Below are 24089 nucleotides of genomic sequence, written 5' to 3' on the forward strand. Positions count from 1 at the left end.
GGAGCACAGGCTCCGGACGCGCAGGCTCAGCGGCCACGGCTCACGGGCCCAGCCGCTCCGCGGCATGTGGGATCTTCCCGGAAGATCGGGACACGAACCCGTGTCCCCTGCATCGGCAGGCGGACTCTCAACCACTGCGCCACCAGGGAAGCCCAGGGAAAGTGATTTTTGAATGTTGCAAAAAGCTCTTCTATCAAATGTAATCTTTATGACATACAGATTGATTTTACACATTCAAACTTGTTTACTTTTTATGAAATAATCAACTCATGGGAACAATGAGACTCTTCAAATGAATTTAAGAATCGAAAATCAGGGTTTCTAAAGGATACTTCTAGCCTCAGCATTCAATCTCTGTCTATAATTTGATGTGAGCAGAAAGTATCTTAGATTCATATTTTTTTAAAAATAACTCGCTTTGCATTCTTAAGATAATACTCTTAGATTAGATAAAGAGAAGCTTTACAATGAGACGTTTATAACAAGGCTTTCGCCGATGCAGGGTGATCTGGTTACATGACACCATGCCCTGTGGTGGCTAACGCGTCCAGCTGTGTGGTCTAACACATGTCAAAATGCATGCTTTATTTCACTACGGTTTGAAAACACTCTGTATTCATCTGAAGTCAGGCTGTCACCTGCAATTTTTTTATGCTTTTAAAAAATCTTCCAAAGATTTAAGAAAAAGTCATTTAATATCCCCTTTCCCGACCCAAACAACATGGATAAGTGCATTCAAAGAGCAAGTAAGTCTTGACATGCGGAGAGAAAAGCTGAGTGGATTTCAGGAGACATCTGCTTAGAACTTTTAAACCCCTGGGCAATTTCAACCCTAGTGCTCAATTCTAACCGTGCACGGGACCCTATATAAGAATGTAGGGCTATCCTTTGGGTGTACAGGGCCCAGGGAAAAATATGTTGTGGAGAGTCCCACCTACATAAAAATTTGAGTCACCTGAAATCAGTGTATCAGTGTCATTCTGGTGACCCAATCTCAGGATTTCCATGAACGAAGAACAAAATCCCACAAGCGGGCAAGTGAGACTGTCCCATTAGGCGGCCACCCTCTTGACACCAGGGCCCGGCCATGGGGCCCCGGCCCAGCCCAAGAGCATGAACGCCAGAGCCCCCCACGCGGTCAACTCCCACTGGATAAAGGGTCAGAGAGCATCCTGTTGAAACTACTTTTAAGCCCAAGATGGCGCCACTGCTGCCTGGGTGCCACTTCAGCAAAACTTACATAACTTCTGTGCCCCTGTAAATGCTCTACATGACCAGAAATGGAATCTATCCAGTCAGCTAACTGCCAGACGCCAGGCCAACTTTGGGCTCTACGCGTACTTCCTTGTTCCTTATTCATTTCTAGTTTTCTCTTCCTTGTTCCTTATTCTTTATCCTATAAAGGCTTCTTGACTTCTCCCCATTTTGCAGTTCTCCGGACCCTCGGGAACAGAGGCTGCCCACTTCATGAGGTGTTAAATAAAATTTGTTTGTATCGCCTAAACTGTCTTGAGTTTTAACAACCTTGAAGGGAAGAAACAGATGCTGGGACCCATCGGTCCTGGTCCCCAGTTGGGATGCCACCTTGGACAGTGCCGCTGGCCTCGGTCAGGCCCAGACACAGGAGGGAGGCGGGCGGGGCCCTGCCTGAGGTGGGGCCTGGGGTCAGGAGCCCCGCTTGTCCTGGTCTAAGGACAATAATGCAAGAATATTCACCACATCATCTTTGGTAATATCAAGAAAAACTGGAAATCCCGTAAAAATCCCAAATGAGACTGACTGAATAAATTATGGTATCTTCATACAATGAAATACCGCACAGGCTGTCTTAGTCTGGGTGCCCCAGAAGCAAATGTAGGACAAGGCATCAATGCAAACGTTTTATTTGAGAATAAAGGAGACATGGTGAGAAGGAGATGGGGTGAAGGAGCAGGGAGGTGACACAGAGAAGGAAAGGCAGCCCATAAGGCTGTGGTATCAAGCCAGTTACCACCGTGGGTTACTGGAGCTTAACCCAGAGTGGAAACTGGGTGTCAAGGTAGAATACACACCTCAGAGTTATCCGGCCCGGGGTGAGGGAGTTACGGTGTTTACCTCACTGCTGGAGGGCCGCTGATGGTGCAAGTGTCTGCTCCTGGGGCTTTGAGAAAGCCCAAGACAAAGAGATGAAGAGACTGACAGCTGGAGACCCCCCCTTAACTCCCCCCAAAACAGGAGCACTGAAGTAATAGGCCCCAGGGAAATGCACAGGGCCCAGACACTAAAGGACGAAGTAGGTCTCTCTGGATGGATACAGAACAGGCTTGTGATGTTCATGAAGAAGAAACAGAGTGCCTGAGTTCCAGGCTCTGCAGTCAGCGCCTGTGTGTGAAGCCCAGGCCCACACTTACTAGCTGTGTGACCTTGGGCGTGTTTCTTAACCCCTCTGTTCCTCAGCTTCTTTATCTGTCAGTGGCTTAGGGGCATAAAAAGAACAATGCATGTCAAGTGTTTAGCATAGTGCCTGCAGAATAATGCTAGCTATTGTTATTCTACATGATTGTTATTATAAATAGCTCATTATTTTTTTTTTTTTTTTTTTTTTTTTTTTTTTTTTTTTTGGTGATACGCGGGCCTCTCACTGTTGTGGCCTCTCCCATTGCGGAGCACAGGCTCCGGACGCGCAGGCTCAGCGGCCACGGCTCACGGGCCCAGCCGCTCCGCGGCATGTGGGATCTTCCCGGACCGGGGCACGAACCCGCGTCCCCTGCATCGGCAGGCAGACTCTCAACCACTGCGCCACCAGGGAAGCCCAAATAGCTCATTATTAAGTGGGAAACAAAAGCCGTGCATCATCTGATCCCACGGGTAGAGTAACAAATAGACATACATTTTCTTAAAATATATGCTTATAAATGAACATTTCTAGACGGATATACAAGAAATGGCACGTTACCACATCTCAAGAGTGAGAAATGCAAACCAGGCCAACGATAAAGTCTGTTTTGTGAGCATCTTACCGTCAGCAAATGTGACTTTTATAATAAAGGTTAATTACGATTTCTTTCATCATTGTCATTGACCTTACTAACATTACTGACAAACTTTAACATCTGCCTAAATTTTATAAATCAAAATCATACTTTGTACTTTCCCTTCTCTTCATGCTTTTTTCATCATCATTATAATAGCTACTATTTCTTGAGTATCCATAAAAATACTAAAAGCTCAGCATTTTCAAGGAAGCTTAAATGTATAAATGTGTGTTACAGAAAAGACAACAATAATATATAAAATCTAATTCTATGGGCACAAACCTTCTGGGGGCACTTCGAGGGCATATTACTTTTCTCTAGGTAGTATACAATTTTTAAACTACAATCTAGAAGAATAAATACTGAATTCAGCGGACCTTTTCTACCTGTTTTAATTAATCTTACTTGGTTTAGATTAATTACCATAAGTTTAAAGCTCCCATGTTTCCTAAATTAAAGGCTCAGGAAATAACTGCTTTTTCATTAAGTTTGGAAATTATCTTTGTGTCTTACATATCATTGACACGAAACTCCTAAATTATCTTTTGTGAATGCTGTACTTCACGATAACGTATTATTTAAAAACAACAAAATGCATGTTTGAACATAAAGGGTAACAGAGAGAACAGCCAATTCACTGGCTATAATCCTCTTTAATGTATTTCATTCCAGACACGCGATGCCGGATCCAGGGAGCTCATGGAACTTTGGGGAGAAAACAAAAAGGACTGAAAATATTCAGCACGGTGGCAAGAATGATTAAACTGCATTCAACATAAAAATGTGTCCGGGTTTGGGAAAGTGCCGTCTAAAACACTCACAAACAGAAGTACAACAGGGACGGTAATCCGCATTATTAAATTCTTCCTCCCTCTCCTCCCCCAGCCCTGATGGGTCACACTGACACCCTTGCCGTTTCTCAACAAGCTCTGTTCTTTCACAGACTTCGGTGTCTTGTCCCTGAAGTGGCCCTCCCTTGCCCTCCATGTCATCTCTCAATCCCCCCACCCCCTGCCCCCGCCGCCATGTGAAAGACTCCACTCATCTCCTGCCCTGGCCCCAAACCCTTCAGAATTAGATGCCTCTCCAAGCCGCCTCTATAATAACACTTCTCACTGGCTCCTGTGATCACCTCTTGGTCTGTAAGTTCCCAGGCTTACATCCACCCTACCGTGAGCTCCTGGAAGACAGAGTCTAGGTGCCCAAGGCCACGATGTTAAGACAGGCAGAGAACAATGAATACTTCATAAAACGATGCGGTCAGACCCACCCACCCAACCCAAAGGAAGGCTGTAAAGGAGGAAAAGGATCTGCTTTCTCCCGTCTCTAAACTGACATCCCTGAAAGTCTGGCTGAGAATAGCTATGCAGATCTGAGATGATTCCACACTGGGGCGGGCAGAGCTGTGGCCTTGAACACAGTAATGTCTGGTGTCTGCTGTTGTTGAGATGTTACCCAGGTGTCCTCCACCTTCTTTTCAACCATGCTAAACGGCAAACACAACCCCTACCTTGAAAAGTGAAAAAACTAACCTCTCACTGTTGTGGCCTCTCCCGTTGCGGAGCACAGGCTCCGGACGCGCAGGCGCAGTGGCCGCGGCTCACGGGCCCAGCCGCTCCGCGGCATGTGGGATCTTCCCGGACCGGGGCACGAACCCGTGTCCCCTGCATCGGCAGGCGGACTCTCAACCACTGCGCCACCAGGGAAGCCCAATGCCTACTTTTTTACAATGCAGACTTTGTGGTTTGTTTTCTATGCAGTGCTGTTTTTTCCTCTTAATGGGTCTTTTATTATAGGATAAATGTAAAAAAATACTCTAAACCTTGTATAACAGTATTAAATCTGTCAGAAAGCTGTTCACAAAAATTTCCCAAACACCAATCTTTGAAATAGTCATTGTTAGTTCACCCAATTTGAGTAAATAATTTATCCACAGTGATGGAGAGAACAATTCCACTTTCATTAAGTTATTTCATGTAAAAGAAGGAGTCAGTAAAAGAAAAAAAGACGATGTTTAAAAGTAAATAGTTGAGCTTACTAATTTATCAGACTACATCAGAATTAACCGCAGGATGAAGGGGCATAAATAACAAGCCCAGAAAAGACATTTCTATAACTACAGAATCATTAAATAATCACAGGAATTTTGCACCTTTAAAATAAAAAATTTTAAAGAAACAGTCCACTCCTGCCCATGCACCCTCCACCCACGCACCCACGACAGGCAATGGACCACTGCACTGAAGTCACTGTAGCAAAAATAAAAAATGCCCAGGGGAATGGCTGGCTTCCAAATGTGGGATCTCTGAATTTCTTTTTCTTTTTTTTTTTTTTTGCATGGAATTGCCTCTGTGGTTTCCGACTTTCCGTGAGAGACAGCGAAGTCAGAAAACGGATTCACTACACCCAGAAATGACAATCGGCTTGACAGCTGAGGAAGCTCTGGCATGCCGTGGGAAGCCACCAGGCCATCATCTTCTACCCAAAGGTCGGGCTGACACCGTGTCATCAGACCTGTTATACACGCCTCCCACTGTGGCTACAGGCGCACTGGGCTCTCGGGCCAGCTGTACAAATAAAGGATGAAGGCAATCGGAGTGGACACGGAATCCTACACCTGCCTGGCTCTCTGAAGCCAGAACATTCCTTTAGGATTCTCCCTTGTTAATCGTCTGTGTCAGGCACGTTTCTTGAGCTGGGCTAAGATCAAACTGTTTTTATTTCACAACACTTGGTAGATGAGACCAACAGATAAGAGGATATGTACATTTTTAAAACCCAAATCTCCACAAACAGCCTTTTGGGCTACCACTGATCTGCTTGCCTCCAGGGCCCAAACCCTATGGGGAATGACAAAAATCTAAGAAATCCTTTGTCATTTTAGCAGTATGAGGATTGGGAGAAATAGCTACAGATATACAATGACAAATGCATGTACAAACATACTTTTTGTGCAACTACTTCTTACTCTTTTTTAACCAGAGAATCAGTGCAAGGAAGTATAAATGAATGAATGAATGAATGAACGAACAAATGAGTAAGAAGGATGCTTTTATTATACTAGTTACACATAAATTTCCAAATTACCCTTGGTCAATAAGATCATGACACTGATCATCAAAAGTGTCGCAGGAAGGGGAAGGTATTTCTTTTTTAAGCTTGGTTACGCACCTCCCAGTGTCCATACCTTTCCTCACTTAATCCAACCAGCAACACTGAGATTTTTATCCCTGTAGAAATGAGGAAAGCCTAGGGGGGTATAGCTTACTCAAACTGAGGTGCCTAGTGAGCTTGAGTTCATACCTGGATCAGTCAGTTTCTCTCCAAACCTCACCTCCTTCCACGGCATCATCCTGGCACCATGGAGGGTCCCTGCACTAAACCACACTCACGCTCTGCCTCCCATGACATTTCAACTGCTTCCTGCCTTATTTGTAAACATTAAAAAAATTTTATCTTGATGTATTTTATTTTCTCTTATGAAGTTTTTTTTGGGGGGGAAACAACAGTATTCATCAAATGAGTTAAAGACCTCCATTTTTGTGGTTCTCAAATCTAATTTTCTAGTCCCATCCTCTCTCTATCTCTGTTTTCTAGAAACTTCCTTGAATCTTCTTCCCTGTAAATTTACACTCATTGTATCAGAGGCGAGCTCATCATCCCAGACTAGTTTCCCTGCCTCTTTCTCCCCTGACTCAGCAGACGGCAACTTGGTTCCTTTCATCATTTAAACTCCCCACGCAGCCGTCAGCTTTGGTGATCTCCCATTCCTTCCTTATCCATTCCGCGCCAAGACCAAGACTATCACATCTTTCTTTGAATTAAATCTCAGGTGTCTGTCTTTCTTTCATCCCACCGTGGAGACCCTGGGTCGTGTGGTCTGGTCATCTCAGGTGGAGGACACAAGCACCAGGCTCCCCAGCTTCTCTAACTCCAGTCTCCTCCCCATTTCCGCATGTAACTGTCAACTGACCTTCAGCCTTCCCGTTGCTGTGTTATTGCTTCCATCAACACCTGCAATGAGCACAGTCTACCTTCCTCCACCCCAGCCAACCCTAGTCCCTGTGTGTCCACACCTACACCCTCTGCTCCAATTACACTTGCGCCTTCTGTTTGCCTGAGGCAATAGCAGCCTTTGTCCATCTGTAGCGCAGATTCAACCTTCCTCCAACCAAAACTATGATGACAGCAATGATGAGAATGTTAGCATACCCTTCACTGAGCACTTACTCCATTGTGGGCGCTGACGCAGCACTGTGCATTCTTCTCATGGGATCCTTACACCCTTAAAGCAAAAAGTCATCCTGTATCTACTTTTTCGTTCTGAAATGAGGAAGCTGAGGCTCGGAGAGATGAAGCAAGTGACCCAAGGCCACTTGGCTCCCACCTGGGGAAGCAGAGTCATACATGCTTCCCTTTTCACCCGAGTCCTTATTCATCTCACTCTGGTACAAACTCTCATGTCCACCCTCAGACAATTAACATAATACCTAAACAGGCTCAGCACCTATTTTTTCATGATTGTTTTGTGCATGTTACTTTAATATCTGCTTGGGGTGATGTCGTCCAGTAAGATTTTTGAGGCCAGGAATCCGTGTAAATTTTTATTACCACCTCAGCACCTTGGCTACTGCCTTACACAGTATAAATTCTAAACATATACTCGTGGCCTTTTATTATTAAAATCGACAAAGAAGCCTTAGGCAGCACCCCTCTGCCTTTGTAACACTTGACTGTAAGTCGACCATTCAGCCCCTAGGTGGCACTATAACATCACTTAAACCCTCAAACGGGACTCAATGCTCAGCTAAAGAGCTGGTGCCTCCAGGGTCCTCCTCTGTCACAGATGTAAGGGCTGTTGGAGATCTAGAAGGATCATAAAATAAAGAACAAAAAGGTGTTACTCGAAGAGTAGACAGTCCAAGGAGACCGGACTGTAATGGAAGACTGTCTTCTTAAGTTCACCTCACTCAACGAGGGCATAAATTTTTCAGTTTAGCCTGTAGTAACGCTGACTCAGGATCTTCAGCTGTGGTTTTTTTTTTTTTTTAATGGACGTAAAATGAATACTATTTTTTTCCCATAAACATAAGCAGGACAATAATGTGGTCCTCCAAACCAGTCAGGTAAAACTCACTTATTAATGTCTTTTTATTCGATTAATAAGCTATATTTTCTGTATCTTTTTTTCCTTCCAGGTTCTTTTTTTGGTTTTTTTTGGCTGTGCCACACAGCGTGTGGGATTTTAATTCCCCGACCAGGGATTGAACCGACCCTCAGAAGTGAAAGCGTGAAGCCCTAACCACTGGATCACCAGGGAATTCCCTATGCTGTACATCTTAAACTTATACAGTGCTGTATCAATTATATCTCAATAAAACAGTGGGAATTCCTGAGTTCCAGGTTCGCACCCTGGTCGGGGAACTAAGATCCTGCAAGCCACACGGTGCAGCAAACAAACAAACAAAAAGTTAAAACAGATGTACAGCATAATGATTTAACTCACATCACAAAATGACTATCACAATAAGTGTAGTGAACATCCATCATCTCCTATGATATAGATACAAAATATAAGAAAAAGATCAGCTGTTTTCTGAAGAGGCAGCTTGGTGCAGTGGGAAAAAAACACTGCACTGAGAACTAGAAGACAAGGCTTTGCCACTGAACAATAAAGAAGGTCCCCCACCCACTGTATAGCACAGGGAACTATATTCAGTATCTTGTAATAGTCTAAAATGGAAGATAACCTTAAAAAGAATGTGTGTGTGTGTGTGTGTGTGTGTGTGTGTGTGTGTGTGTAAAACGGAATCACTTTGCTGTACACCTGAAACATTGTAAATCAACCATATTTCAATAAAAAAAAAATAAGGTCACCCCTTGAGCCAGGTCATGGAAGAGTGGTTTTCCCGTTTTCAGAAATGGCGTAACATCAGCCCAGCATCGCACACCTGCTGTGGGAACAGGACAGGCAGCGCTGAGAGCTCCTGGTTGGCGGCTGAGAAGCTTGAACCCAGGCGTCTCTCCCTCCCCCTTCCTTGCTCGGTTCTCCTGGTGTCCCTGGCCCTGGCCCTGGCCATGCTTTTCTCCTGCCTGTGTCTCCCGTGCTGGCTCCCCTTCCTCTGGGGGCAGGCGGGCTGGGTGCGATTGCCCCTGCAACTCCACTGGGCTGCCCTGCCCTCTTCTCGCTTTCTCTGGGGCAAACGTGTCCATCTCTATGGGGTCAGTGACATCCAACTCCGAGCACCCCCTCTATTTCCCTCGCCCACCCGGACGCCCTTCAGGAGCCCCGGCCACACATCCACATGCAAAGCTGGACTCAGAATCCTCCCCCAAAACGTGCTCCTCGGCCACAGGCCGCCAGCCACACAGCTGCTCTCACCGCCCCTGGGCGTCCTGGGCGCCGCTAACTGCTTCCCCCCAACCAGCCCGCATGGAGCCTCCTTCTCCTCCCGACCAGTCTGCCTCCCAGACATTCCGACACCCATCCTCTTCCCCAACACCCACGCTCACGCCCTTGCTAAGGCACCGACCTCCTACCAGGGCAGCTACAGTGGCCTCCTGACACTTTTCCTAATGTTTCTCCTAGCCCGCACCGCCATCACTGTATTCTCCAAAGAGCAGCCAGAATGATCTTCTTATAATGTAAATTCAACCTGTTTCTGCTCTTCCTAAAATCTTTCGAACCCTATGCTTATTCTTCAGGATAAACTGTATCTCTGCTTTTTCAACTGCATCCCTTACCACTTGCTCCCTCACCTGCAGGAGCCAACCTTTCCGGTCACCTTTTGGTCCACCAAACATACCACCCCGTCTCCTTCTCAATTCAGGGCCTCCGTAGGGGCTGTTGTCTCTGCCCAAACACTTGCGGTGGTTTGAAGGGTGGTCATAAAAAGATATGTCCACGCCCTAACCCCAGAACCCGTGGGTATCACCTTAGGTGGCAAACGATGTGATAAAGTTAAGGATTTTGAGATGAGGATTTTGTCCTGCGTTAACTAGGTATAAATGCCATTATATGTATCCTTATAAGAGGGACATGGAGGACGATTTGAAACAGACACACAGAGGAGAAGCTGATGTGAAGATGGAAGCAGAGATTAGAGTGATGGAGCCACAAGCCAAGGAATGCCAGCAGCCACCAGAGGCTGGAAGAGGCAGGGAATGGGGGGGGTGCTCCCCGATTGCCTATGGAGAGCGTATGGCCATGGTGACACCCTGCTGGTGGACTTCTGGCCTCTAGAACTTGTGAGAAAATAAATTCCTGTTGTCTAAAGCCACCAGATATGTGGTCATTATTACAGCAGCCCTAGGAATGAACACACCACGCCTCTACCAGGCCATTGCTAGGTGACCGCCGGTTCCACCGGGTCCAAGCTTCCCCAGCACCGTCTACTACACACACAAGCTCCAGTGCAAAATCAAGGTAGGGCACCAAATATCCACCCGGGGAAAGCACAAGGATCTTCGTCTGTTCTTTTCCCTGATGCATCCCAAGCACCTAGACCACCCCACGCCTGGCACTCATCTGGCACCCAGAAATAATGGCTGGGAGGTGAACCTGTCTCTCCTGCTGGAAACCGAGCCCCAGGCCACAGGGACTGTCCTCTTTATCCCCGAGGCCTCACAGCCTCATCAGAGGCCTGGCACATGGTGAATGCTCGATGGCTGTTTGCTGAATGAATGGAATGAATGAATGTTTATTTGCTGAGTGAATTGCAAGTTCATGTATGTATGACAGAGGAGTGAAAAAAGAGCATCTTGGAGACATAGCTGTTTCCCTGTGGATTTCTTGGCAGCTTATTGAAAATGGTATTTGAAAGGAGAAATACACTTTTCTTTCCTAAAAACTTTGTAATTCGGCATTGTAACTAATTTAGTCAGATGCTACCTTTGCACTAGAGAGGTATTCTCAGAATCACAAACACGGCTCCCTGTGTTCCGACGTGGAATATGCCCTGCTTTGAGATGCACCTTATTTCTCACCAACAACAGAGGCTGACTCCACTTTGGTAATGACCTTGATCCTCTCAAGTTCAGCCTAGCCCCACATTTGCTGAGCTCTGCACCGGCCTGGCCACGGTTCACACTGGGTCGCAGAGCTCAGCAATCGTCGTTGCTAGGGGACTGAACTCCACACAGGAGACCAAGGGTTCAGGCTGCAAATCACCGCCTGTTTAATGAGGTGACTGACTGGGGCAGAGATGCCAAAATCTACCTTCAGACCCCCTCTGCAACTAGGACTCCTCAATGAGGTTTCGTACACTTGGCCTGTTTGGTAAATAATACTGGCAAATTTTTTAATAAAAGTAGCAGGCAAATATGAGCTTGTTTTCTCCCCTTTTTCAAGCACAAATGCTGGATCTAAAGAGAGAGATTGTCAAGCATGCTGAAAGCCATGTTAATTAGTTGGAGTTATTCCTCTGTATAGATATCAGCTATTAGTGACAGCTAATAGGCCAAATAATATAAAATGATAGGCATGTATTCCCCCCCTACCCCCCGGGTCTCCCGTACCCTGTTCAGAAATACTTCCTCATGCACTGACATAAAAGATTCATTCGTTTAACTTCTGCAAGTTTTCCATTCTTCAAAATTTAAGCTTAACATTCATGACAAGGAGAACACTTTAACAAGCTAAACCAGTTACAAGCTGGCACGTGGCGGGTTGAATTCTACCAGAAAATGTGTTTAATTGTTAGGCATTATGTTTGTTTGTTTCTTAAATTCTGAATTCTGATGCCTTTACATGACAAGCGCACTGCTCAGCTCCTCATATAGTCGCCAAGGCTGAGGTCCCTTCCCAGGGCCCCTCACTCAGGTCACCTGCTGTCCCCTGAAGACAGCTGAGTGTGTCAGCATCTATCAGAGATTCTCCAGTAGAGACACAATGAGCTAGGGAGTTGGTGCTTGGAGGAGAAAGCAGCATCAAGAAAAAGAAGAAATCGGAATCAAAACACGAAGGGGTGGTGACAGACCAAATTTGCCAACTTCTCCGTTGTCACTGGAACTTGCTTCTACCAAAATATAACATAATTGACTTACGCAAACTTTGGGACATGGAAATAATTGCTCTGAACCATTTATCAGGCTATAGTTATAGAGTGTACTAGAACGCAGCTGTGTGAGTGATAAAGAGGTTGAATTCTAGAACTTTGTGTGCAAATAATTTAATGATATGAAAAATGTTAACAACAGTTAAAACTACCCAAGGAAATTCCATTTTTATAATGGAAGGCAAGCTCTTAGGAGTGTGAGGGACAAGTGAATGAAATTGCAGGAAAGATACTTGTATATACTTTAAAGTCCCAAAGGAAAGACTGGTTTGCTAATGTGTGATTTTGGTTTGCAAACCAAAAAAAAAACTAAGACAGGCCTTGAGTTTTAAGCCATTTGACCTTGTTGTGTATAAAACTACCAAATTGTAAAGTTCTATTGACTTGACAGTTACTAGACTCCCTTGAATGGAAAACGATACAAATATATCTTATTCTGGAAAAAAGTATAGAAGGTGTCTTTCTTATCAAACTAGTTACTAAAGCAGAACTTATAAAAGGTCCCATCCTAGTCTGCGAAGACATGTAATTTTCCCTACACGAAGACCTCCATCAAAGAAACAGAGATTCTTCCCTTGAATCAGATAAAGAATAATTTAAGGTCCTGCCCAAGTCCACCTCATTCATATCCTTAAAGAGGGACCATAATGAGGTTTGGGTAAACGTTGGGCGGAGTTGGAAGCCATTAAATCGCTGTCGTGTGTGAAAAGCCGTGCCGCAGATCACAGAACCATAGGGTGTCGGGGCTGGGAGGGACGGGACCAGCCGTCCAGTACAAGCCCTTATTTCCCAGGTGAGGGCTCCGAAAGCCAAAAAGACCAAAGGGGTAATCCCCAGTGCCCCACACGGAGAAGGCAGGATGCTACCGCACCTTTCAAAGGTCTGAGTACAGCAACGGCCATGCTCCTTTCTGTGGCTCCAAGTGCTTATTTCTGGCCTTAGCTGAAATTCCAAGAAAATCTGAACTCTGTGAGACGGTCACTTACTAACAGGTTTACACGTTGTGTGTGGGGAAAAAAGACTCAGGGGAGAGACTTCCCACTAATTCCATTCCCCTTTCCCTTGGCCTTGGCGGGTGTCCCCACGTATATGCTGCACGTGGCCACCGGCTCAGGCTCTCAAATCCTGTCCAGGCTGAACTCTGAATTTTAAGTGATTGATTTATGTGTATTGACTACCTATTAGGTGCCATCTACTGTGATCACCTCAAAGAAATACCAAAACATGACCCCCATCTCTCAAAGAGGACAAACAAACACAGGCAACTTCTATTTCTAGAGCATCCACGATGGGCCGGGAGCCAGCAGAAACATTTCGCACGTGTCCACACCGCCCCCTTTAAGGAGCATGGGCTGGGGCTTCCCTGGTGGCGCAGTGTTTGAGAATCCGCCTGCCGATGTAGGAGACACGGGTTCGTGCCCTGGTCCGGGAAGATCCCACATGCCGCGGAGCAACTAAGCCCGTGAGCCATGGCTGCTGAGCCTGTGCGTCCGGAGCCTGTGCTCCGCAACGGGAGGGACCACAGCAGTGAGAGGCCCGCATACCGCAAAAAAAAAAAAAAAAAAAAAAAAAAAAGGAGCATGGGCTGACAATCGAATCAAGAGGGTCAGGCGTATCCACGCTCGAACCCAAGCAGAGCTCCAGGTCAGGGTACAAGAAGCATCACGGAAGGGAGGCAGGTTCACACGGGGGGACCCATCCACACCGGCTGGGACAGGCAGGAGGCCTTATGGGGGCAGCGTCTCTTCTGAGCTCCTTTGAGGAGGGCAGGAAAGATGGAGGCCAAGTGGAAGTGGGAAGGCTTTCCAGAAAAGGGTAGAGGTGGTACGTCAAAAAATTAATAAATATGGAGTGATTGCTTCCCGGTAGTGAATCCATGGATGATTTATTTTGTACCTTCTAGTTTTCCAGTATTACCTAAATGGTCTATAATAAGCATATATGACTATTACAATAAAAACTACTATAATTGTCCTTTAAAAAAAATTAAAAGGTAGAGGAGTGGGAATATTTAGATTATGTTCAAGGGAGAGTGAGAGGCCCAGCTGATGCAGCAGGAGACGGTCCAACGGGAGGTAACGGTGATTACTGATGAGAACACGTGTTACGGCTGGGCTGTGAGCCTCCAGCAGTACAGCGGTGAGATGAAGGAGCCCCCCTTGGCTCCTGCCCTCTGACGCATCCCAACTCCACCTCAGACCCCAGCTTCCAGCTCCAGTTGAAACCCTCAGCCAGCCTGGCACCCAACCCTCGCTGTAGACACAGCAGTTTTGACGTGGGGCTGAGCAAACCACTTGCTCAGCCATTCAACCATATGAGAGGAATCATTTCCTTCTTAGGAAGGCCTGGCTGTTCCACTCACGGGCTGTGCCGCCTCGGGAAGAGCCTCAACCCTCGGAACTCGGTACGTTCCTATCTTTATAGTTCACCTTGAGCTGTCACCGCGGCTCGAGAGATGATGTGCAAGTTGGCCGGTCGCCTCCAAACCACCCGCCGGGTACGCACAAGCCAAGCCCCCAAATTCCTAGCTGGAAGACATCACCAGCAACTGGTGCCGTCACAAAGGACCCATCTGTGCCAGGAAGGGCAGAGGTCGGCGGTGCTCAGCACACAGCTCCCCCTGACCACCCAGAAGCAGGGACGCAGACAGCGGGGGCGGGGCGCAGCCCACTCCCATGAACCCTCCTGACCCACAGCGCTGAAGACTGTGCGATGGGAGAGACAGAGCATCCTCTACACGTGCAAATGCTTACGACGGTTTTACGGCCCAAGGACACAGAAGACAAAGCAGACCAAGCAGGTAAATATGAGAAAACTGGGCGGAGGAAACTGCCAGGCTTGGGCAGATTTAAGCCGCCACTAGGGCTCCCAAAAGTTAAGGCTAAAACTGGTGTTTGAACCTGAGTGTAATCCTCTTCTCATTGACCATGGGGCAAACTCAGGGGCTGAGAGCAAATACCAGGAGGTTGTTCCTGCCTCTTCCACATACTAGCAAGTTATTTAAAATTCTTGGAAATCCAGACTCCTTGTATTGCCCAATGGAAATATTGGTAATAATCCTACTGGCCTTGCAGAGTCGCTGTAGGATTAAAGCAGGGTTTCTCAGCCTCAGCACTACTGGCGTTTGAGGATGGCTAGTTCTTTTAGTTCTTTCACGTGGGGCCGTCCTGTGCACTGTAGATATTGCAGAGCACCCATGGCCTGTGACTCACTAGAACCAGTAGCGCCCCCCCCCCTCCATCCAGTTGTGACGGCAAAAAAATATAATGTTTCGGCATCATTAAATCAGAGGACCACACCTAGCCAGCTTCATCAAAACAACTGTCCCTCTTTGTTTTCTGCTGTCGCCATCCCATTCCTGCCATGGAGCTGATCACTGCATTTTTCTTGGGCCTCAAGCTCAAAGGGTCTTAAAATCTTGGCGTGTTTATACGGACAACCTCACACAAATGCCAGGCTTTTTTCCTGAGTATTGTGTCCATCTACTTGAAAAAAGCTAAAGAACTTCTGCTCTTTTTTAGGGTCCTAACTTTGTTTCCTGGCAAACGCAGTTTTTAAATTATATCATGAAAGTGGCTGGAAAAAGCTCGAGATAAATTCTGATCGCCAAAATTTTATTGAAGAAGAAACAAATCCATTTAAGCAGAAAGCGATCTGCCATAACTTCAGCTCAACAAGGTAGCTGCTTACAGCAAGAACACAACGAAGGACCTGCACGTGTATCACACAACTCGTGTGACCATAAAGCAATGCTGTGGGAGAAAAAAATGGTCCTTTCTCTCAGGAAGGTAACATTTCACCTCCTTGTTGACTCACCTTTACTGATTTGTGGTTTTTGAGTGTCACACACAGCCCTGTGGGATCGATTTGGACATGTTTCAAAACGAACACTGATCTGACTCAAAAACTGTCCAAAACTTCTGAACCATACTCTTTTCTTATAAGATTGTGGGAGTATTTTTAATCAAAAGGATGGTTTGATCTAATACTCCAGCACAGATGAGTTAGTGCCTGCCAACTGCTGCTGTCAGAATATATGAGAGAGGTTCATAAATAAATGTGTAAGAGACCCTATATACTGTAAGGGTTACTGTGCATCTCAGGGCAGAGAATCGGGTGTAGACGTCAAGAGCACCGTCCTGGGTGGACTTGAGCAAGATGCTCAATTGCCCTGTGCTGAAGTCTTTGACACTCTGCAAAGATGGTACCATAAGACGCGAAGAGAGTTGTTGTGAGGGATCAGTGAGCTAAAGCATTTTGAGCACATAGGACAGGGCCTGGCACCTGAGAAGCACATGATAGACGCAGCTCTCACTTCGATTACAGAACACTATGCCACGGGATTTTAATAGGTGTTGTCCAAAAATGAGTCATGTGGTCAAATGTCTGGAAACACTACATTAAACAAAGTTAAGCAGGTGTTTTTGTTTTTTTTTTTTAACTCACTGCAGAACTTCTCAGACAGAGCCTTTAAAATGTTGATATACAACATGAATATCAATAATGGCGACCGGGCATGGACCATCTGCACCAGGATCCTTTCTGTACAAGGTGATTCTACAAAATTTTAAGTGAACAAAACATTATTGATGAGAGCGGGTAGAACGTTGGACGGAAGATTTCTAGAACGTATTCATCTTGCGTAACTGAAGCTTTATGCCCTTTGATTAGTAATTTCCCATTTCCCATGCTGATTTTTACATCACTTACCCGAGACCCCTTTTCAGGAAAGCACTGGCAAAGAGAGCAATCTCTTCCCCCGCAGGGACCAGTAAACTTCTTTCCACCCTAGAAAGTGAAGAATCTGCTTTAGTTTAACAGTATGCATCACCTCGATGGGTGCATGGTATATACCTTATAACAAGCACTGTTGGTTTATCTAACTCATGAGAATGTCACAGTATAATTTTACCTCTGAAACTGTGAAAAGACTAATATTGATATATAAAAAGGCAAAACCTTACTTACGTTGTGGCTTGATAATAAAAGAGTTGATGGTTATGTGAGCAGGATAAAGGTTTATGTGAGCCAGGATTATAAAAAAAAAAACAAACCCTCCTTCTAAAGCTACTCTGCTTTAATCAGAATCTTCTGCAATCTCTCTCGGTAAGACTTCGTTTACCAAGTTGTGACCAATCTTAGAATGTTACCTATGTAGTTGTGTACACAACTAGACATCACAATGGTGTCTGGTTTAAATTATAAGCTTGGCTTTCTTTCAATAAGACCCTCTTACTTTATCTCCAAGATCAGCTAGGGCATGTGTCCCACAGGGTGGCCCTCCTGGGTCAGAACTGCAGTCACAGCCTTGGACTCGGATTAAAATGGTTCTTCCTACAATTTGCCAATACTCCAAGATGGCTCCCTCTACCGTGTGTCTCAACCAGAAAGCTCTTGGACTTGAATAATTCGAGCACTTTCCCCACTTTTAGCTAGCTTTTCTTCAACTCTCTTTAGAGAGTGACCCCACAGTCTCATCTCGTCTTAACTTTAACACACGCGCACGCACGCACGCCCTGTGGGAAGAATCAGCCCCTTTTTCTCACAAATTCTATGTATATGGCGAGTCATCAGTCACTTCAATACAGAAGTATAGTCCCAGAGGAACTGTGTCCATAAGTAGATCCTTAACGACAGCCAGCATCACGCACCTGCAGTGAAAATGCGCTGAGCATTTGTTCACAGACAGGGCCGCGTGTTGAGAGGGAGGGTGTGGTAAAGCAGCTCTCGGTGCTAGGAGCCGAGGGTGTGGACAGGACCACACACTTCTATAAGCGATAGATCTCTTAGAACTAACAACACTGTAGACTTTAGCCTTTAGACCAACGTATAACGGGGAAACATAAAACAACTGAGCCAACAGGTACAGTTCTGTTAGAATATATACATAAATATACAAACATACTTATGTACATAAATATACATGAATATACACGTGTACACATGAAATACACAAATGTATACATACAAATGTATACGTGATGGGAGGGAAAGGAGTCTAAGCAGCATGCATTTTTCTTTTCACTCATACAATTAAAACCTCTTTTTTCTTGAAAAGTATGTGCGGACACAATAAAAAAATCTTTAAATTAAGCGTTAATAAAAAAGACATCTTTATAAACATAACGCTTATGGGTCATTAAAAGTATATAAAAATTTGAACCTTGACAAGAGCCAAGCAATTAGATAATGTAAGTTTAAAAAAATGTATTTGAAGTTTCAGAAACATATGCCTCTCGAGTTTTGAGGAACCCTGTTATCTATAAATGCAGAAACAATAAGTTCAAAACCCTGATTAGGTAAAAACAATTTTTTAAATGCTCAGGGCCAGGTCAGGACAGCATGAAAGCACTTAAAATAACTAGGCTGAACACTTGGGTTCATTTAAGGTTGGGATTCATTACTATGTGTTCAGTGAAATATCAAAACAACCAGAGAAAAAAGAAGGTCAGTTGATTAGATGGCTTGAAAATAAAGGCAAGTTTGTTTTTTTTTAAACTAATTGTGCCAAGGATCATTGAGATGTTTGTAGCAAAATTAAATTTCAGACAAGAATCAGTTTAAAGTAGATTAGCAGAATTCTAATAAAGGAACACATGTAAAGCTTTGACTTGGACCAATAAAAGAAAAAAGCGAGGTGATTTTAGACCCTACAAAGTTCTTCTACATCAGACATATCCCAAAAAACATCACTTTAAAGGGGGGGGGGCTTTATAGAGGAAGAAACTGCAGCTCAGAAACAGACTGTATAATCCCATTAAAAAGAGATCAAGACAATATCTCAGACAATTCAACATCCAAAGTATAAACCACATTCACTGGGAATACAGTGGCATTCTCAAAAACCAGTGTTATTCTTCTTCAAAGAGAAGAAAAGTCACTATCTATTTTATCTCAGATATTATTAAACAAATATTTGTTGCATAGAAAGTTAAAGAAAATATTTTACTAACTTCCAGATTAGTAACCAGTCTTGCATTTTTTACTTTATTGTGGTTTTTTTGCAAAACAAATAACATATGCACATGATAATTCAAACAGTACAAAATAGTGTACTGGAAAAAGACATTTTATCTTCCAGCTCTGGTCCCCAGTTCCCTCCCCTAAAGGTAATCGCTCTCTTCAAATCCGTGTCTGGGCATTTATGAGCATATTTACACAATGATCACACACACACACACACACACACACACACACACTTTTGGTGATTTTTGTCCTTGTTTTATTTTTACCCAAATGGTATATTTCTTTGTACCTTGCTTTTCTCACTTAATCATTCTGAATTAATACATATGACTATCCACCAAACAAAGTACTATAATTTGTTTAATCAGTCCTCATTGATGGTCATTTCATTATCTCCCTTTTTTGCTACCAAACACTACCTTTAAACTAATATTCTTGTGCATATACCTTTATGCATAAGTCAGAATAAATATGTATGATAAATTCCAAAAAGGGAAATTGCTATGTCAATAGGCATGTGCATTTAAAATCCTGATAGATAATGACAAATTGCCTTCCATAGAGATTGCATCAATTTATTTCTCTACCTTTAAAACCCACCTATAGTATAGCCACTCTCTGTGTGAAATCTCTAGAATCTTCGCATACCAGAATTTGGTAGGAAGGTCCATGATAGAATAATCTTTGATTCAGGAGTTATATGCACGTATATGAGACATAATAAACAAAGTAAAATTTAATGCTCTGTAGACTTTTGAAATAGAAAAAAAGAATGTAATACAAAAGAAACTTAGAAAAGTCAGATAAGAGAAAAAATAATTCACACACAAATATTTCAGTATGTTTCTGTTCATTATTTGAGTTGATGCTCTGAAATGCCTGTGAACTAAGTTGGGCAAATTTTATCATGCCCACTTCCCACAGGAGAAAGCTGAGTCTTGAACAGGTTAAGAGATGAATCAATGGCAGAGCCAAGAACCTAGGGCATCCTATTCTTTAATGCATGTGCTTTTGCTCCTGACTAAAAGGGAAAGGAGAATGCATGGCAACTTTCTATTTTGATTCACTCTGCAAAGACCTATGATAACTTGAAATCACCAAAGTTGGGTCGGGTGGATCCAAGCTAGCGGATGGATAGACAGACGTGTGTTCACTAGCGTGATTTAAACCAATCTGGCTTTCTCAAGATGAACCTGACTACAGGCTGCCTCTGGTAGGATTTCCTAGAAATGTCTGAAGTTGGCTTTAATAACTTAGATTCTCTAGCGAGGAGGCAGAAGAAAGAGGGCTTATTACAGAATGTTCTAGGCTTATCCTTCTCCAGAATTAAAACGTTCAAATTTAATCTTATACTTCTTGATTTATCTTGTAATGGCCCAGCTGCTTCCTGCCCACTCTGAAAAAAGTTTTGAAGGAAGGGTTATATTATAAAACAAAAAAAATCTCTAATAGCTATTCAATTTGGTAATCAGTCTTAACTGTAGAATATAAAAGAAACCTTAGAGTTCATCTAATCCAACACTTCATTCTTACAGATGAGAGAATAATCCCAGAGAGTGAACTGTTTAAAAGTATAATACAGAAAGAATGAACAAAACCCAAAGTTTTTTAATCATAAAGGAAGGAAATAAATCACAAAGATCAGAGCAGAAATAAATGAAATAGAGACTAGAACACAAGAGAAAAGATCAATGAAACTAAAAGCTCATTCTCTGTAAAGGTAAACAAAATTGATAAACCATTAGCCAGACTCATCAAGAAAAAAGGGAGAGGGCTCAAATCAATAAATCAGAAATGAAAAAGGAGAAGTTACAACTGACACTGCAAAAATACAAAGGATCATAAGAGACTACTACAAGCAACTATATGCCAATAAAATGGACAATCTAAAAGAAATGAACAAATTCTTAGAAAGGTACAATCTCCCAAGACTGAACCAGGAAGAAATAGAAAATATGAACAGATGAATTACAAGTACTGAAATTGCATGTGTGATTTAAAAACTCCCAACAAACAGAAGTCCAGGACCAGATGGCTTCACAGGCCAATTCTCCCAAACCTTTAGAGACAAGTTGACACTTAACTTTCTGAAACTATTCCAAAAAATTGTAGAGGAAGGAACACTTCTGAACTCATTCTATAAGGTCACCATCACCCTGATACCAAAACCAAACAAAGATATCACAAAACAAGAAAATTATAGGCCAATATCACTGATGAACACAGAGGCAAAAATCCTCAACAAAATACCAGCAAAACAACTCCAACAATACATTAAAAGGATCATATACCATGATCAAGTGGGATTTATCCCAGGGATGCAAGGATTTTTCAATATCTGCAAATCAATGTGATATACCACATTTACAAACTGAAGAACAAAAACCATATGATCATCTCAATACAGGCAGAAAAAGCCTTTGATAAAATTCAACATCCATTTATGATAAAAAAAAAAAAACTCTATAGAAAAGTGGGCATAGAGGGAACATACCTCAACATAATAAAGGCCACATATGACAAACCCACAGCTAACATTATACTCAATGGTAAAAACCTGAAAGTATTTCCTCTAAGATCAGCAATGTCCACTCTCACCACTTAACACTCAACATAGTTCTGAAAATCCTAGCAATCAGAGAAGAAAAAGAAATGAAAGGAATCCAAGTTGAAAAAGAAGTAAAACTGTCACTGTTTGCAGAGATGACACAATACTATACATAGAAAATCCTAAAGATGCTGCCAGAAAACTACTAGAGCTCATCAATGAATCTGGTAAAGTTGCAGGATGCAAAATTAATGCACAGAAATCTCTTGCATCCCTATACACTAACAACAAAATATCAGAAAGAGAAATTAAGGAAACAACCCCATTTACCGTAACATCAAAAAGAAAAAAAAATACCTATGAATAAACCTACCTAAGGAGGCAAAAGACCTGTACTCTGAAAACTATAAGACACTGAAGAAAGAAATCAAAGATGACACAAACAGATGGAAAGATATACTATGTATTTGGATTGAAAGAATCAATGTTGTCAAAATAACTATACTATCCAAGGTAATCTACAGATTCAATGCAATTGCTATCAATTTACCAATTGCATTTTTCACAGAACTAGAACAAAAAATTTTTTAATTTGTATGGAAACTCAAAAGACCCCAAATAGCCAAAACAATCTTGAGAAGAACAGAGCTGGAGCAAACACGCTCCCTGGATTAAGGTTATACTACAAAGCTACAGTAATCAAAACAGTATGGTACTGGCACAAAAACAGACATAAACATCAATTTAACAGGATAGAAAGCCCAGAAATAAAACCATGTACTATGGTCAATTACTCTACAACAAAAGAGGCAAGACTATACAGTAGAGAAGAGACAGTTTCTTTGATAAGTGCTGCTGGGTAAACTGGATACCTACATGTAAAAGAATAAAATTAGAACATTCTCTAACACCATATACAAAGATAAACTCAAAGTGGATTAATGACCTAAATGTAAGATAGAATACTATAAAACTCCCAGAGGAAAACATAGGCAAAACATCTTTTGACATAAACCGCAGTAATATTTTTTTGGATCTTTCTCCTAGGGTAATGGAAATAAAAACAAAAATAAACAAATGAGACCTAATTAAACTTAAAATCTTTTGCAAAGCAAAAGAAACCATAAACAAAACGAAAAGACTTAAGGACTGGGAGAAAATATTTGCAAATGATGCTACTGATAAGGGATTAATTTCCAAAATACACAAACAGCTCATATAGCTTAATATAAAAAAACCCCAAACAACCAAATAAAAAATGGGTAGAAGATCTAAATAGACATTTCTCCAAAGAAGACATACAGATGGCCAAGAGGCACATGAAAAGATGCTCAATATTTCTAAGTATTAGAGAAATGCAAATCAAAACAACAATGAGGTATCACCTCACACCAGTCAGAATGGCCATCATCAAAAAGTCTACAAATAATAAATGCTGGAGAAGGTGTGGAGAAAAGGGAACCCTCCTACACTGCTGGTGGGAATGTAAACTGGTGCAGGCACTACAAGGAACAGTATGGAGGTTCCTTAAAAAACTGAAAATAGAGTTACCATATGATCCTGCAATCCCACTTCTGGGCATTTATCCAGAGAAAACTCTAATTTGAAAAAATACATGCACCCCAATGTTCATAGCAGCACTATTTACAACAGCCAAGACATGGAAGCAACTTAAATGTCCATCGACAGATGAATGGATAAAGAAGATGTGATAAATATATATATATGTAAAATGGTATATTAGCCATAAAAAAGAATGAAATAATGCCATTTGCAGCAACATGGATGGACCAGAAATTATCATACTAAGTGAAATAAGCCAGAGAAGGACAACTATATGATATTGCTTATATGTAGAATCTAAAAAAAATGATACGAATGAACTTATTTACAAAACAGAAATAGACTCACAGACACAGAAAACTTATGCTTACCAAACGGGAAAGGAGGGAAGGGATAAATTAGGAGTTTGGGATTAACATATACACACTAGTATATATAAAATAGATAACCAACAGGGACCTACTGTATAGCACAGGGAACTACATTAAATATCTTGTAATAACCTATAATGGAAAAGAATCAAGAGATAGATAGATAGATAAACAGAATCACTTTGCTGTACACCTGAAACTAACACAATATTGTAAATTAACTCTACTTGCATTTTTTAAAATGGTTAAACAAGTATCATAAAAATGATTCATTCAATAAAGTGAATTTTCAACGTACAATCAGAGCTCATTAATGGACTTACCCCGTACGCATGTTGTACAGAAAAGAGAATAAGTATGAGCGACCTACGAAAAAGCAAAAACGCAGATTAATTTAAACTGCTTGTTTTAATGCAAAACAAACTAAAAAGAAAAAGAACACAAGAATTAACTCCAGAAACCTTTTTTTTTAGTTTCCAATAAGGCTACTGTCGCCAGTTGATTGTCACAAGTGGCAAGATAAATGTTATCCTCTCTCTGGATGTCATCACCACCTTCCCTCCTTTTACTC

At 42.7% G+C, this 24089-nt stretch overlaps 1 protein-coding gene across 2 annotated transcripts in view; it reads right to left on the reverse strand.

Annotated features, from left to right (window-relative positions):
* The window catches only part of COL4A4 (collagen type IV alpha 4 chain), a 141748-nt gene that overhangs the window by 95314 nt on the left and 22345 nt on the right, over positions 1-24089 (reverse strand). For both annotated transcript variants that reach the window (XR_010839234.1, XM_067027016.1), the window contains exons 4-5: positions 23842-23884; positions 16781-16858 (exon numbers count right to left, since the gene is read on the reverse strand). Coding sequence is in view for 1 of the 2 variants with exons in the window: in XM_067027016.1 (XP_066883117.1) it covers positions 16781-16858; positions 23842-23884 (121 nt within the window). In the remaining variant the exon portion in view is untranslated. The remainder of the gene's footprint in view (positions 1-16780; positions 16859-23841; positions 23885-24089) is intronic.

This window comes from Kogia breviceps, chromosome 2 (genome assembly GCF_026419965.1).
Source record: "Kogia breviceps isolate mKogBre1 chromosome 2, mKogBre1 haplotype 1, whole genome shotgun sequence".
In the NCBI taxonomy this organism is placed as follows: Eukaryota; Metazoa; Chordata; class Mammalia; order Artiodactyla; family Physeteridae; genus Kogia; species Kogia breviceps.